The 13,022-nt window shown below is 46.9% G+C and overlaps 1 protein-coding gene across 1 annotated transcript in view; it reads right to left on the reverse strand.

Moving 5' to 3' along the window:
- The window catches only part of LOC138157598 (rootletin-like), a 91,791-nt gene that overhangs the window by 51,287 nt on the left and 27,482 nt on the right, over positions 1-13,022 (reverse strand). Inside the window, exon 15 of the mRNA XM_069083221.1 lies at positions 1,115-1,258. Within this exon, the coding sequence (XP_068939322.1) occupies positions 1,115-1,258 (144 nt within the window). The remainder of the gene's footprint in view (positions 1-1,114; positions 1,259-13,022) is intronic.

Below are 13,022 nucleotides of genomic sequence, written 5' to 3' on the forward strand. Positions count from 1 at the left end.
GAGAGAGAGAGAGACAGACAGAGAGAGAGAAGAGAGGAGAGAGAGAGAAGAGAGAGAGAGAGAGGAGAGAGAGAGAGAGAAAGAGAGAGAGAGAGAGAGAGAGAGAGAGAGAGAGAGAGAGAGAGAAAGAGGAGAGAGAGAGAGACAGACAGAGAGAGAGAAGAGAGGAGAGAGAGAGAAGAGAGAGAGTCGTTTGATTGGAATACACAGTAGCCTCTCTCCAGAATAGATTTACTCATCCTGAGCCAAAGTTATAACTGGTAATCCTCATCTCATGCTTGGAACAAACAACGCGAAAGACAGTGAACCCTTAAATCATAGGACCATGGGCTTGTAGCTGGAAGGGTCCCATAGGGGTCATCTAGTTGAACCCTATCATTTTCACATGATTAAAGAAAACAACTTTGTAATTCATGATGTGAAAATAATATGTCTTTACTCTGTGCAACAAAGGTTCACAGTTTCCTCTACGATTCTATTTCTTGTTTTTCTTTGTATATTGAAATGTATTTGTTGATGATTACTCAGAGGCCTCTGGGTAGTATAGGGTAGAATGCTGTGCTGGGAACCAGGAGGACCTGAGTTTGAATCCTGCCTCAGATGTTTACTAGCTTTTCGACCCTGGACAAATCACTTAACCTTTCTCAGCCTCAATTTCCTCATCTGTAAAATAGAGGCAGTTCTACCTACTCTCCCCTTGGGTTGTGGGGATGATGAAAGGAGGTAATATATGTAAAGTACATTCTAAAGTGCTGTGTATGTGTCACTTATTATTATTATTAAGTTCACAATAAAAATAAAATTTTAGGAAAGAAGTAATTAAGATCAGTTGAGGTATGAAGGAACTAATTACTCTAGTGGCTTATTGGTGCATACCAGCCATCTGACATGCCCCAGATGGTTTTATTCTAGCTAATTATTTTGGCTAATTATATGTAAGTTCTACTATTTTTACACCACTGAAGAAGTATGTTCTCAATTTTTAGGTCCCTTAAATTTCAAGGTCCTGAGACAAGGGTCCTGTTGCCCTTCCCTAGTTTCACCCTTGCCCTTTGCTGACTAGCCGTGTCACCTTTTCATTTGTCCTGAGAATGGAGAACTTGGCACTTCTCACCTCTTTGCCCACGGTACTCTTTTCTCTGATTAGCTCCTTTATGCGCTCGTTCAATGCCTTGGCCTCTTCCTGGTGCATAGCCATGGAGGCTTCAAACTGGGCCTGGAAGGCCTTCAGCTCTCTGCTGATGCTGATTACTGCATCCTGTGAAGGAATGAACAAGAAGATGGGACATCTCTGAAGTTTGCCATCGAGCTGCTTCTGCTTGGGGGAATGGGAAGGGAGTCCTCAGAAAGCCAGGCTGGATTGGAGAGGGAAGGGGCCCTTGTCCAAGGGTCTCATGCCTATGTAGCCCAATTGGTTTTGGTCCAAAGCAAACCAAATAATGAGTTCCTTCCCTTCCCTTCCCAGCACTTAGTGCTATGCCTGGCACAAAGTATGGGCTAGTCAGCATTGGTTGACTAGTTAGTCAAAGTTAGTCCACATTGTGACTAACCGACTCATCTCCACAAATCTACTATCATTATCCTCAGGAAACTAAGGCGAACAGATTAAATGACTTCCCCAGGATCACACAGTTAGGAAGTATCTTAATCAGGATTTGAATTCAGGGCTCCTTGACTCCAAGTCTGAGGGCCAAGGAAAGGAGTAAGATTGGCATAAGTAGGTAGCCACACATCATCCATAAAATATTATGAACAAGTAGAGAAAAAGGAGGTCAGGTCATGAGGGGAAAGTGTAGCCCATGGGCAGCCCATCTACTGATTTTGTGTGTGAGATGTCAAACACATTGGGTGAATCTCTTATACCAACTCACTGGAAGACAGGGACAAAGGTCATTCAAGAAGAGCCGGCATTGAAGATTTGGAGGGACTCTGCAAAATGGAGATCACAGACCCATCTGAGTATGGGGGTACACCCAGTCCCAGTCCTTCATTGGACACTACCCTTCTTACACTCGGTCATCCAGCCACACTGGTCTTCTCTCTGTTCCTCACACATGACACTGTATCCCCTCTTCATTTCTTTGCACTGACTGTGCCCCATGCCAGGAATGCCGTCCTTTACTCACTCCTGCCCTCTTCCTTTCTAGCTCAGCTCAAGTCCTACTTTCTACACAAAGCTTTTCCCGATCTCTCCCCACCTTAACATACCCTCCCCCCGACTACCTTGCATTACTTCTCTTTACATTTATTCTACAGTTATTGTCTCCCCTCTTAAAATGTAAGCTCTTTGTGAGAAGGGATTGTTTCATTCATTGCATTTATATTGCCAGCTTGGGGCACATAGGAGGCCCTTAATAAATGCTTGTTGTTGATTGATTTATTACCCAGAGCAGGTGGGTCATAAATATTTGTTTTATTGAACTGAATTATTGTGGGTTATACCATATGAGTGGGAGCTTGAGGCATATTGAGAATATTTAATTATTGATAATAATTGAAGATTGAATCTGGGTCCAAGTGGACCCAGAGCTTAGGTGATGGGCCTCATGAGTCAAATCTTCCAGGATTGAAAAGGAAGACAAAGTGATTGGTTTCATTGTCTTTGTCACTGCCTTTGGTCAATCCCAGATTTTCCTTCCTACTTTTCTAATGGAACTGACTGGAATTCAAAAAATCATAAAAGGTAGAGATGGAACATGACCTATTACGTCATCCAGGCCCCCTTCCCTTCCTCCCTACCCCCTTTGCCAATGAAGCATCACTCCCTACAGGACAATCCCCCGTGGATTGTCTAGACCAAGTATGAATAACTCCAATGATGGAGATTCCAGCTCTGTCCTTGGAAGGTTATTCCAGACTAATTGACCTTATTGTAGAGAAATGTTCCCTGATGTTAAATTTTTATCTTCACTAAATTTCATGCCCTTATTTTCCCCTCAAACATCCCACTGGATCTTGGGTCTCCCTAATTGTATTTTTTGTGATACTCAAGCACCCATGTCCTTTAGACCAGAAACAGGAATTTCCTGGGAGCCTCATGGGGGTGAGAGGAGGTGGCAAGTTCATGTTGGCTGTTGGGGAGAGCTGGCATAAACTGGACAGGTTCCAGGATGATAGGACACCATTCTTTGGGCCATATGCTTGCTAGAATAATGCTCTGGGCATTGAGAGATTCATTCTTACGAGTTTCAGAGATAAGATGCATGGGATCCTGTATCCTATGAGGAAGCTAGCTCAGATGGACAGGGAAGTTCTTATGAAAAAAATTCTAACAACAAAACCAGGAATGAGTCCATTGAAAGAGAAGAGGGGAAACTGATTGTCCAGGATATAGGTGTCGCCTAGGGCTAATGAACCAACCAAGACTCTAAAAACATACGTATGGAAGATGGAAACCAGCACAGGCAATAGGGAATGAACATAACATGGAAATAGACCTGGGAGGACTGATGCCCGTCATGCTAAATCTTTGGATGAGCTGAACATGGCAAGAAATGTTTAGGAATGTGTGACTGTTTTGGAAATAAGAAGAAGATCAAGGACTAGGACTGCTACTCCAGAGAGATGGGGTGGTGATTAGGAAAAAACCCCAAAGGCAGAATGAATCAATGATCTTTTTGCCTGTTTCCTCTACTGTCCATCATCAGACTTGACCTACACAAACTGTGGTCTTCCTCCACCCGAATATAAGCTCCTTGAGGGCAGGGACTGTCTTTCTTTCTGCTTGTGATTGTGTTACCAATGTTTGACACAAGCACTACTGCTAAGCACTTAATAAATGCTTCTTGACTTGTTGATTGGAGAAGGCAGAACGACCAGAGCTAAGGATGAATTGAAACTCAAGAGGCTGGTGGGGTGTGCTGACTCAGAAGGGTCATGACCATTCTTGAGCTGGCTTAAAAGTGCCCCAGATTGAGGAGGTGACAGTCCCACTGTCCTTGGCTGGGTCAGATTGCACCTGGAGAGCTGCAGTCAGTTCTGGGCATCCACAGTTTAGAAAGGAAATTCATAAGCGGAAGGGGGGGGGTGTCCATCAGAGGACAACCAGAATGGGAAAGGGCTTTGAGGTTGTGCCACATGAAGGAAGAGCCTGAAGCAGAGAAGACTTGGGGGGGGGGGTGTTTCATGAGAGCTGTCTTCATGTATTTCAAGGCTATTTTGTGGATGCTAGATTAAACTTTCTCCATTTGGCCCTACAGGGCAGAATGAGAAACTCTGGGTAAAAGCTGTCAGCGGGCACATTGAGTTAAATTATCCTTCTTAGCAGAAGAGGAGGAAGGACTTCAGCATGTGGGGAGAACCCTATGTGGTCAACTCATGGGAGGACTTGGATGAAAGCCACATAGACTGGGGCGGCTTATGAGAGCTTAGGGGCAGTTAGGTGCCCCAGTGGATAGAGCAGCGGCCCTGGAGTCAGAAAGACCTGAGTTCAAATCTGACCTCAGACACTTCCTAGCTGTGTGACCCTGAGCAAGTCATTTAACCCTGTTTGCCTCTGTTTCCTCAATTGTACAAGGGGGTAATGTCCAGGTTTGTTGGGAGGATCAAATGAGAGAATAATTTTAAAGTGCTAAGCACTGTGTCTGGCATACAGTAAGTTCTTCTCCTTCTTTTTCTTCTTCTTCCTTCTTCCTTCTTCCTCCTTCCTTCCTCCTTCCTTCCTTCCTTCCTTCCTTCCTTCCTTCCTTCCTTCCTTCCTTCCTTCCTTCTTTCCTTCCTTCCTTCCTTCCTTCCTTCCTTCCTTCCATCCTTCCTTCCTTCCTTCCTTCCTTCCTTCCTTCCTTCCTTCCTTCCTTCCTTCCTTCCTTCCTCCCTCCCTCCTCCTTCTCCTTCTTCCTTCCTTTCTCCTTCTCCTTCTCCTCCTCCTCCTCTCCCTCCTTCTCCCCCTCCCCCTCCTCTTCCTCTTACTCCTCCTCCTCCTCCTTCTATTTATGAGTATAGAATCAGAACTGTGTCAGAATAGAAGGGGCCGCTTCTAGGAGTAGTGAGCTCCCTCTCATCACCTGTTAGGCTGTTAGAGAAGGAATTCCTTCTCATGTATGGCTTGGCTTAGGTGATCACAGTATCTCCTTACTTGGAAGCTCTGTGATTCTGTGATGACAAGTGAGATGGAGAGATTGTCTTAAAAGATTTAAGACTTGAGGCCTGGATAACCAGCTTCCCCGGGGGACTGAGATAGTTTACAAACAGAAACACTGAACCACACATTGCAGGAGAGTTTCTGAAGTATTTGAGTTGGAAAAAATAACTGATTTTCAAAAAGGGGAAGAAGGTGGATTTTCCAAACAATAGATTGGTCATTTTGACTTTGGTTCTTGGTAAAATTCCAGACTATATTGTTAAAAAGGTGGCTTGTGACTATTTGGAAAGGCCAGCGGGGATCACTGAGAGCCAGCATCCGACCCCAAAGATAAGTCAGAGCAGACTGTTCTCTTTTCCCTTTTTGACAGGGTTCCTAGATAGAAAGATCAGAGGAATGCCATTGATGCAGTAAGCCTGCATTCTAGGAAGCCCTCTGACAGAGCTCCGATGACCTTCTTAGGGACAGAATGGAGAGCTGCAGCTGGGATGGAAGTTCTATTACATGAATTAGAACCTGGCCGAGTGATCGGACCCAAAGAGTGGAGATTAATGGAGATGTCATCTTGGAGAGAAGGCTCTGGTAGAGATTTTCCAGTGGCTCTGACCTCGGCCTGTTCTGTTCAACATTTTTTATACCGATCTGGATCAAGACAGAGATAACATAAATTGACTGATGACACGGCGCTGGGGGAGATAACTCATGCTTTGGATGACAGAATTGGGATGAAAATAGATCTCAAAAGGCAACAGTGATGGAAAGAATCTAATAAGATTAAATTTGATAGAGATTAATAATAGAAAGTCCAACAACTTGGCTTACAAATATCAGCTATTCCAAAACAAGACAAGGGAATCCTGGGTCACGTGAAAAGAACTTGGGGTCTTAGTAGACCGGGCCAAGCTCAGTACAAGATTATGTCACGACAGCAGCCAAGCAAAGCTGATGTGATCTGAGTGTCTGGATGGCCAGACTCCATCCAGAGTATCAGGCGAAGTTCTGGGGCCACATTTTAGTGAGGATATTTTCAGGAGCAGAGCATCCACTTACAGGTGGTCAGGAGAATAGGACTGCTTAAAACCTGGCTAAACCAGGATCAGTGAGAATAGTGGAGGGTTGTTCAGCCTGGGTGGGGGAAGACATTCTTGGCACGTAAATGATGCTTGTCCGCAGATGTTTGAAGAGCTGGGATCCCGGGATGTTAGACATAGAACTGAAAGGAACCTCAGAAGCCAATTCTTTTGTTTCACATCGGAGGAAACTGAGGCACAGAAGGCACACTGGCAGATGTGGCTGAGACACATTAGAATATGAAAGAAGGAACATACTTGCTCTGATAGTCCTCAGGGGACTGAACCAGGTGGAAACTGCCAAGAGGCACATTTTTGGCCCAATCTAAGGAAAAACTTTCTAACGGTTGATAAGTGAATGGTATGTGAAAGGTTTAGGACCCAAACTTTAATGGTCTTTCTTCATGCAGGCATGAAACCTATTTTGCTATAATTGGGAGCAGAAAGTCAACCCTGCTTTGGAGTGAGGCAAAGATAACCTGGGAGAGGGTGACAGCCTTCCACATGCCTGCTCCTTCTCTAGCCAGCCTGGCCCCGGAACACCCCGGTCCATGCCTTGGCCACCATAGGACGGTCATTTCTCCCGGAGAGAATGGAGACTTCTTGAGGGCAGGGACTACTTTTGCTTTTGTCTTTGGTACCCTAGTGCCTGGAAGACAGTTGTTGGGCAGAACTGAATTGAGTAGGACATCCCCCCGCCTCCGGCTGCCTGAGATGGGAGAGTCCAGTCCTAAAATGGTACTGGTGGTGAAGCAATGTTGCACCGTGGTGAGAGCTCTGGACGAGGAAACAGGAAGACCTGGGTTTTAGCCCACCCTTGACTCTTGTGAGCCCGCCCATAGGCTTAACTCCTCCATCTCAGTTTCCTCCTGTAAACTGTGAGGTTAGAAAAGATAACCTCCAAGGTCCATTCTGGCTCTAAGTCTATGAGCTGAAGAACTCTGGGAGGCAACAGGCGATCAGGTGCTGCTTCTGATTTGAAGAAAAGCTCAGCCTGGGAGCGCCGTTGGACACAATGTCATTATTATCGAGCGCTGGTTTTAGAGTGGCACCGTTAAACACAACTGACGCTAACTTTTGTTTGGTAGTTGTTCAATTGTTTCAGTCAGGTCTAACTCCTCATGATGCCATTTGGAGTTTTCTTGGTAGACATACTGGACTAGTTTGCCATTTCCTTCTCCAGCTCATTTTACAGATGAGGAAACTGAGGCAAACTGGGTTAAATGACTGGCCCAGGGTCACACAGCTAGTGAATGTCTGAGACCAGATTTGAACATAGGAAGAAGATTCTTCCAGACTCCAGGCTTATGCTCTATATACTGTGCCAACTAGCAGCTGTTTGGTTATACAACCTGAATGATTAAATCTATAAGAGCCAGTGGGAAGAGATTGTGACATGTTTGTCTCTGCAGCCCAACTAGTATTCCTGCCTTCACACTCTCCCCATTTCAATCCATTCTTTAAGAGGCCGTGCACTACAATGGAAAAGGCTCAGGTTTTAGGGTCAGAGAACTTGGGATCCAATCTTGCCTCTTGGGCAAAATAACTTAATCTCTCTGGGTTTTAGTCTCCTTATCTATGAAATGAGGGTCTTGGACCAAATCACTCAGAGTTTCCTTCCAGGTCAAGACTTAGGATTCTACATGTCTCACACAAGCTAGGATGCTTCCGCCCAGGTACAGACCTGATCTGGTCACTCCTATCCTCACAAACCTTCAATAACTCTCTATTGCCCCCTAAGCAAATTTCAGATGCCATAGTCCATAAACAGGTGCTACCCTCTTCTTCCCACTTTATCTCATACAACTTTCCTCCATGTGCCTCATCCTCCAGAGGACAGGGTGCTTGGACTCCAGAAGACCTGAGTTCAATTTCCATCTCTGATACTTCTCAGTTGTGTGACCATCATGCAACCTCTCTGAGTCTCAGTTTCCTCTTATGTAAAATGGACACAACCATACTAGAGGACTTACTTCCCAGGGATTTTGCAAGGCTCAGATGAGATTGTCTCTGTGAAGAGCTTTGTAAGCTTTAAAATGCTATGGAAAGGTCAGTGTTTGTCCAACCAACTTGGTCACTCATTGTTCCGTCTCTATGTTCTTTTCATTTTCCCATATCCTTAGTTCGCTCACATTGGAATTTGCTTGTGCCCAATCTTTCCTGTTCAACTTGCATATATCCCTGAAAACCCAACTTATAGCCACCATATTGAAGAAACCTTCTCTGATTGCTCCTACCTGGGGTAGGTAGGTAGAGCAGGGGAGAGAGTGCTGGTCGTGGAATCAGGAAGACTAATCTTCCTGTTTTCAGATCTTGCCTCAGACACTAGCTGTGCGACCGTGGGTGGGTCACCTAACCTTGTTTGCCTCAGTTTCCTCATTTGTAAAACAAGATGAAAAAGGAAATGGCAAACCATTCCAGTATCTTTGCCAAGAAAACCCCAAATGGGGCCACAAAGACGGGACTGAAAAATGACTGAACAGCCACAATAACAAACAATGACTCTTTCTCTCCAGGCTCACAACCCTTTACTGCTCTTGTGTATCATGTTCTGCTTCGGTCATTTGGACTGAGGGTCAGCCTTAGTTCTGAGACTCAATGTCCCAGGCATCTGCCTCTGCTTTTAGGATAGAGAATCACAAATGTCACTGGGGGCAGCCTTGGAAGTGATCTAATTCAGTGCTTGGTGAGGAAGCTGAGGCCTGGCCACCATCACACAGAGAGTTAGTGGTAGACCCAACCGACAGCTGAATGAGCCAGACCGAAGCTCATCCTTTCGTCTTTGCTGGGAAGATGGCTCCTGTCTCTGTAGTAGTTGATGAATCCTTACCTCTTTAGTGACCAGGCTTCCACCTCCCATTTGGACCATTTCAGGCCTCCTTGGGGCACTTGGTACCCATGAGGCCTCTGGGGCCTCTGCCTTGCTAATGACTCCTGCAAGCTGCCTCCTTCCTCCTCTGGGTTTGGTTTCTTCTTATGGCCTTCCTCCTATCTCAGTGGGCTCACATTTCAATTTTCAAAGCTGGAGTGCTGTCAGAACTCCACTCCTGTCTCTGAGGCCCCCAGTGAGTACCTTCTGGTTTGATAGCCCAGCAAGAAATGTCAAAGTCAGTGAAAATGAGAACTCTGGCTGCCAGGAAAACCTAAAACCAAGCTTCACATGGGGCCTGGGCTGTGATCCCAAAGGGCTGAGCAGCCTTCTCCTCTGATGATGGTTACATTGAGCCAGGCTGGCCAAGGAATTTTCTCTAACTAGAAAATGGGATGAAAGAAGGAAAAACAAAGTGGCAAACTGTCCTGTGGGCAGCTGGGCAATGTCAGGGGCTGAGGAGACCTCTCCTCCAGAGTGCTGGGGCCCAGGGTGGACCCTGGCCCAGAGATGGAGCCTCAGGCTGAAAGGTTGCCATCTGGGCTGGGGGCAGAGGGATTCCACTCAGAGCAGGGGCCAGGGAGGCTCCAGGAAGCCAGAGGCTCTTAGGCAAGACTACTTGGTCTCTTTCTGCTTTATGGTGCCAGAAACTTGTTTGCTGGGCTGCAGGCTGCAGCAGATTCCCCCAAGGACTCAAGATCCCAGGCCCAGCATGGAGCTGGATGAGGAAACTGAGGAGCAGTGTCCAGCACCTAATTGCAACATTCTCTCCCCTCCAGATAAGTCAGGGCATTCCGTCTTGGTTCATGCCTCCCTCTGTCCACACCAGGATAGAAAGAGCACACGGAGCTGATGCCCAAGGAAGACGGGGTGGGGAAGGAGGGGAGAGGATGTTTCTGAAATCTGATGATGTTCGGGCACTGAGTGCAAGTCCCTGGGTTTGAGTCCTGGCCTGTGTAGTAAGTGGGGAATCTCTTAGCCTCCCTGGGCCTCAGTTTCCTCATCTGTGAACTGAAAGAGTTGCACTAATGAGCTCCATTCCAAATCTTAATCTAGGACTCTAGCTTCCTAAATTAGTGAAAAGTTAAGTAGCAATTTGTGGGAGGGGGTAGGCAAGAAGGCACTAAAAGAAATGCCTGGCTTATGGGGAAGAGACTCATTTTGGAGGTAGTACAGCAGCTGAGGCTTACAGGAAGCCAGGGATTCCAAGAGGTGCCTCTGGTCCTTAGCACAGAGCCGGTACACAGTAGGTACTTAAAAAATACTGGTCAATTGCTATGAGGAAGAGCCATCCCAGCAGGAGGGATGGCCCATGCAAAGGCGTGGAGGTGGGAGATGGCAGGTGGGCTGGGAAGAGGGAGCATTTGAGAAGGACTTCCCCCCTGAGGTTCCTCTTTGGTGCTTATATGCACAAGACACCCAGCGGAACTACTGCCACATGAGGGACAGTCTGGCCTCATGGCCAAACCCCTGGAGTCAGAACCACAGACTCACACGGTGGAGATGAGGCTTTTCCAGATTGTCTGGTCCAGTCCTTGAACTCTAGATGATGATGACGGTGCCCAACCAGGGTCACGGCCTTGCCAAAAGTTGGCTACAGGATTTCAGTCCTTAGATGCCAAACTCTAGGCTCTTGTTCATCTGCTGGGACATCTCAGAAGCACAGAGGCTGCTGGAAAGGACACCAGTGGCCATCTGGCCCCAGCAGTCCCTGAGCAAGAATGCCCCCACAGTCCTGGACAAGAGAACCAGCATCAGTCTTCAAGCAGCTGGGCACCAAGTGTCTCCACTTCCTGAAGGCTCCAGTCCTTGGCAAGGACCTAAATTTGCCTTTCTGTAGCTCCCTCTCATTGCTCTAAGCAGAGATGGTTGATCCCTCTTCCACATGTCAGCCTTTCAGATACAGAAGCGACCACGGTGCTTCTCGACTCCCTTCATATAGATGGGGAAACTGAAGGCTTGGGCATACTGTGACCTGCCTGGGATCCTACCCCAGCGAAGTGTCAGCATTTGAATTGGGGTCTTCTCGACTCTGAGTCTAGTGCTATTCACTAAATGACACTATATCTCCAGCCTCAGTTTCCCCACCTGTAAAACAGGGGGAGTCATACTTGCCATCCCACCTCCCAAAGGGTCAAGAAGACTGAAAGGGATTGAGTTTGTGAGAGGGCTCCAGACCTTCCAGGTAAGCAGAAATGTGTCTGGAGGGTGCTGGGCCAGGGACACAAAAGGGTTCCAGCAGGAGAAGGAAGCCCAAGGCTGTTCAGGTGACAAGAGACCTCGTTACTGGACAGCAGCCTCTCCCTTCTCCCTGGCCCAGTTGGGGGCTTTTGTTTATTTCTGTGTGGGAAGTTGAGGTTGTTTATTTGGGTCCTCTAATGGTTTCTAAGTAGTCTTTCCAATTCAAATGCCTTTCAAATTTGTTTGCATTGGGTTTTTTTAGTCCTTTTTGTAAATGCCTGTTTGTTCTAGAATATTATACTCCCCTCCCAGTCTAATGTCTTCCTTTGAACTGATCTCTCAAGTGAGTTAAATCCAAGTGACCTCATGTATACATTTACTTCTCTTTTTTTCTCTGATTTGATTCAATCCAACAACCATTTACTGAGCCTCTGCTATGGGCCAGGGATCATGTCAGGCGCTGGAACCACCAAGTCAAAAGCCAGCACTGTCCCTTCTCTCGAGGAGCCCATCAGTGGTGAGAGGGGACAGGGGGATACTGCGTGCACCCAAGGAAAGAAATGCACATTAATCTCTAGCAGGAGATGCCTTCATAACTACAGGGCCAGTCAGTCGGTGAGCACATTTATGGAGTGCCTACTATGCTCCAGGAAAGGTCTGGCGTTGGAGGCGGATGGCTTTGTAGGTTATGCACTTAGGGACATTTCTAGCTAAGCTCTTGCTCATTCCAGATTCTTGAAAACCAGAGACTGTGTCCAGTGAGAGATAGTGGAAAGAATCCTGGGCTTGGACCCCAGCTGGGCACTCCCTGGCGCTCGCACCTTGCACAAAGCAGCTCCTCTCTGCCGGTCTTGGCTTCCTTGTGAGTACATTTTCCCCCTGGCCTTTGGGTGGTTGAGAAGGCTGCCAGTGGCTTCCCCTCTCAGATCACCTCCCCTCCACTCTCTTTGTATCTTGTACGTGTTCATTTGTCTACATGTCATGTCTCCGACTCAGATGTGAGCTCCTGGACAGTTAGGATCATGTTTTCCTCTCTGTATCCCTTGGATTCAGCAGGAGCTTAATAAATGCTGACCAATTTCCCATGCTCCTTTTGGACAACTCTGATTCTTACCAATTTCTTCCTAAGGTCAAGCCTGAATTTTTCTGTTGCAGCTTCCACTCATCCTCCCTGGTTTTACTCTCAAGTTTGGAAGCAGGATATTGTGGGTCATGGCATTGTAGGGTTAGAGCTAGGAGGGATCTCAGAAGCTCCCTGGTCCAATGGCCTCATTTCACAGATGCCCAGAGACAAGCAGAGAATCATAGGACCACTGACTTGCAGCTAGAAGGGACCTCAGCGATCATCTAGGCCAACCCCCCCCCATTTCACAGATGAGTAAACTGGGTCCCAGGGAGGTTAAGGAATTTACCCAAGGTCAAACAGATAGCATGTGTCTGAGATGTGTCTGAGGCAGGATTTGAACCCATGGCCCCAGGCACCAGAACCAATGTTCTTCCCACTTTAAATGTCTGCCTCCCCAGAGAAGGAAGGGACGTCAGAGGGCATCTTGTCCAGCAATTGTCTGAACAGGACTTCTCTGTACAACAAGCACTGCTTCTAGGTCTAGTGAGTGCTACTTTATAAAATCCAGTCATGGGCAGATACTGTCGCTAAGATGACCTTCGATCTCCAGTCCTTGGGCAGAGGGAGGTGCCTGCGAACGTCTCTTCTGCAGCTTTCCAACACATAGTTCAACTGAATTAGACTCAGTTCAACAGGTGCCTATAAGAGCCCACAATGTGCCTGGCAATGTGTCGGACTAGAGGCAAAGACAGAAAT

Source organism: Petaurus breviceps, unplaced genomic scaffold (assembly GCF_028583685.1).
Source record: "Petaurus breviceps papuanus isolate PSGF00001 unplaced genomic scaffold, PetGlider_PUasm1.0 173, whole genome shotgun sequence".
NCBI lineage: Eukaryota > Metazoa > Chordata > Mammalia > Diprotodontia > Petauridae > Petaurus > Petaurus breviceps.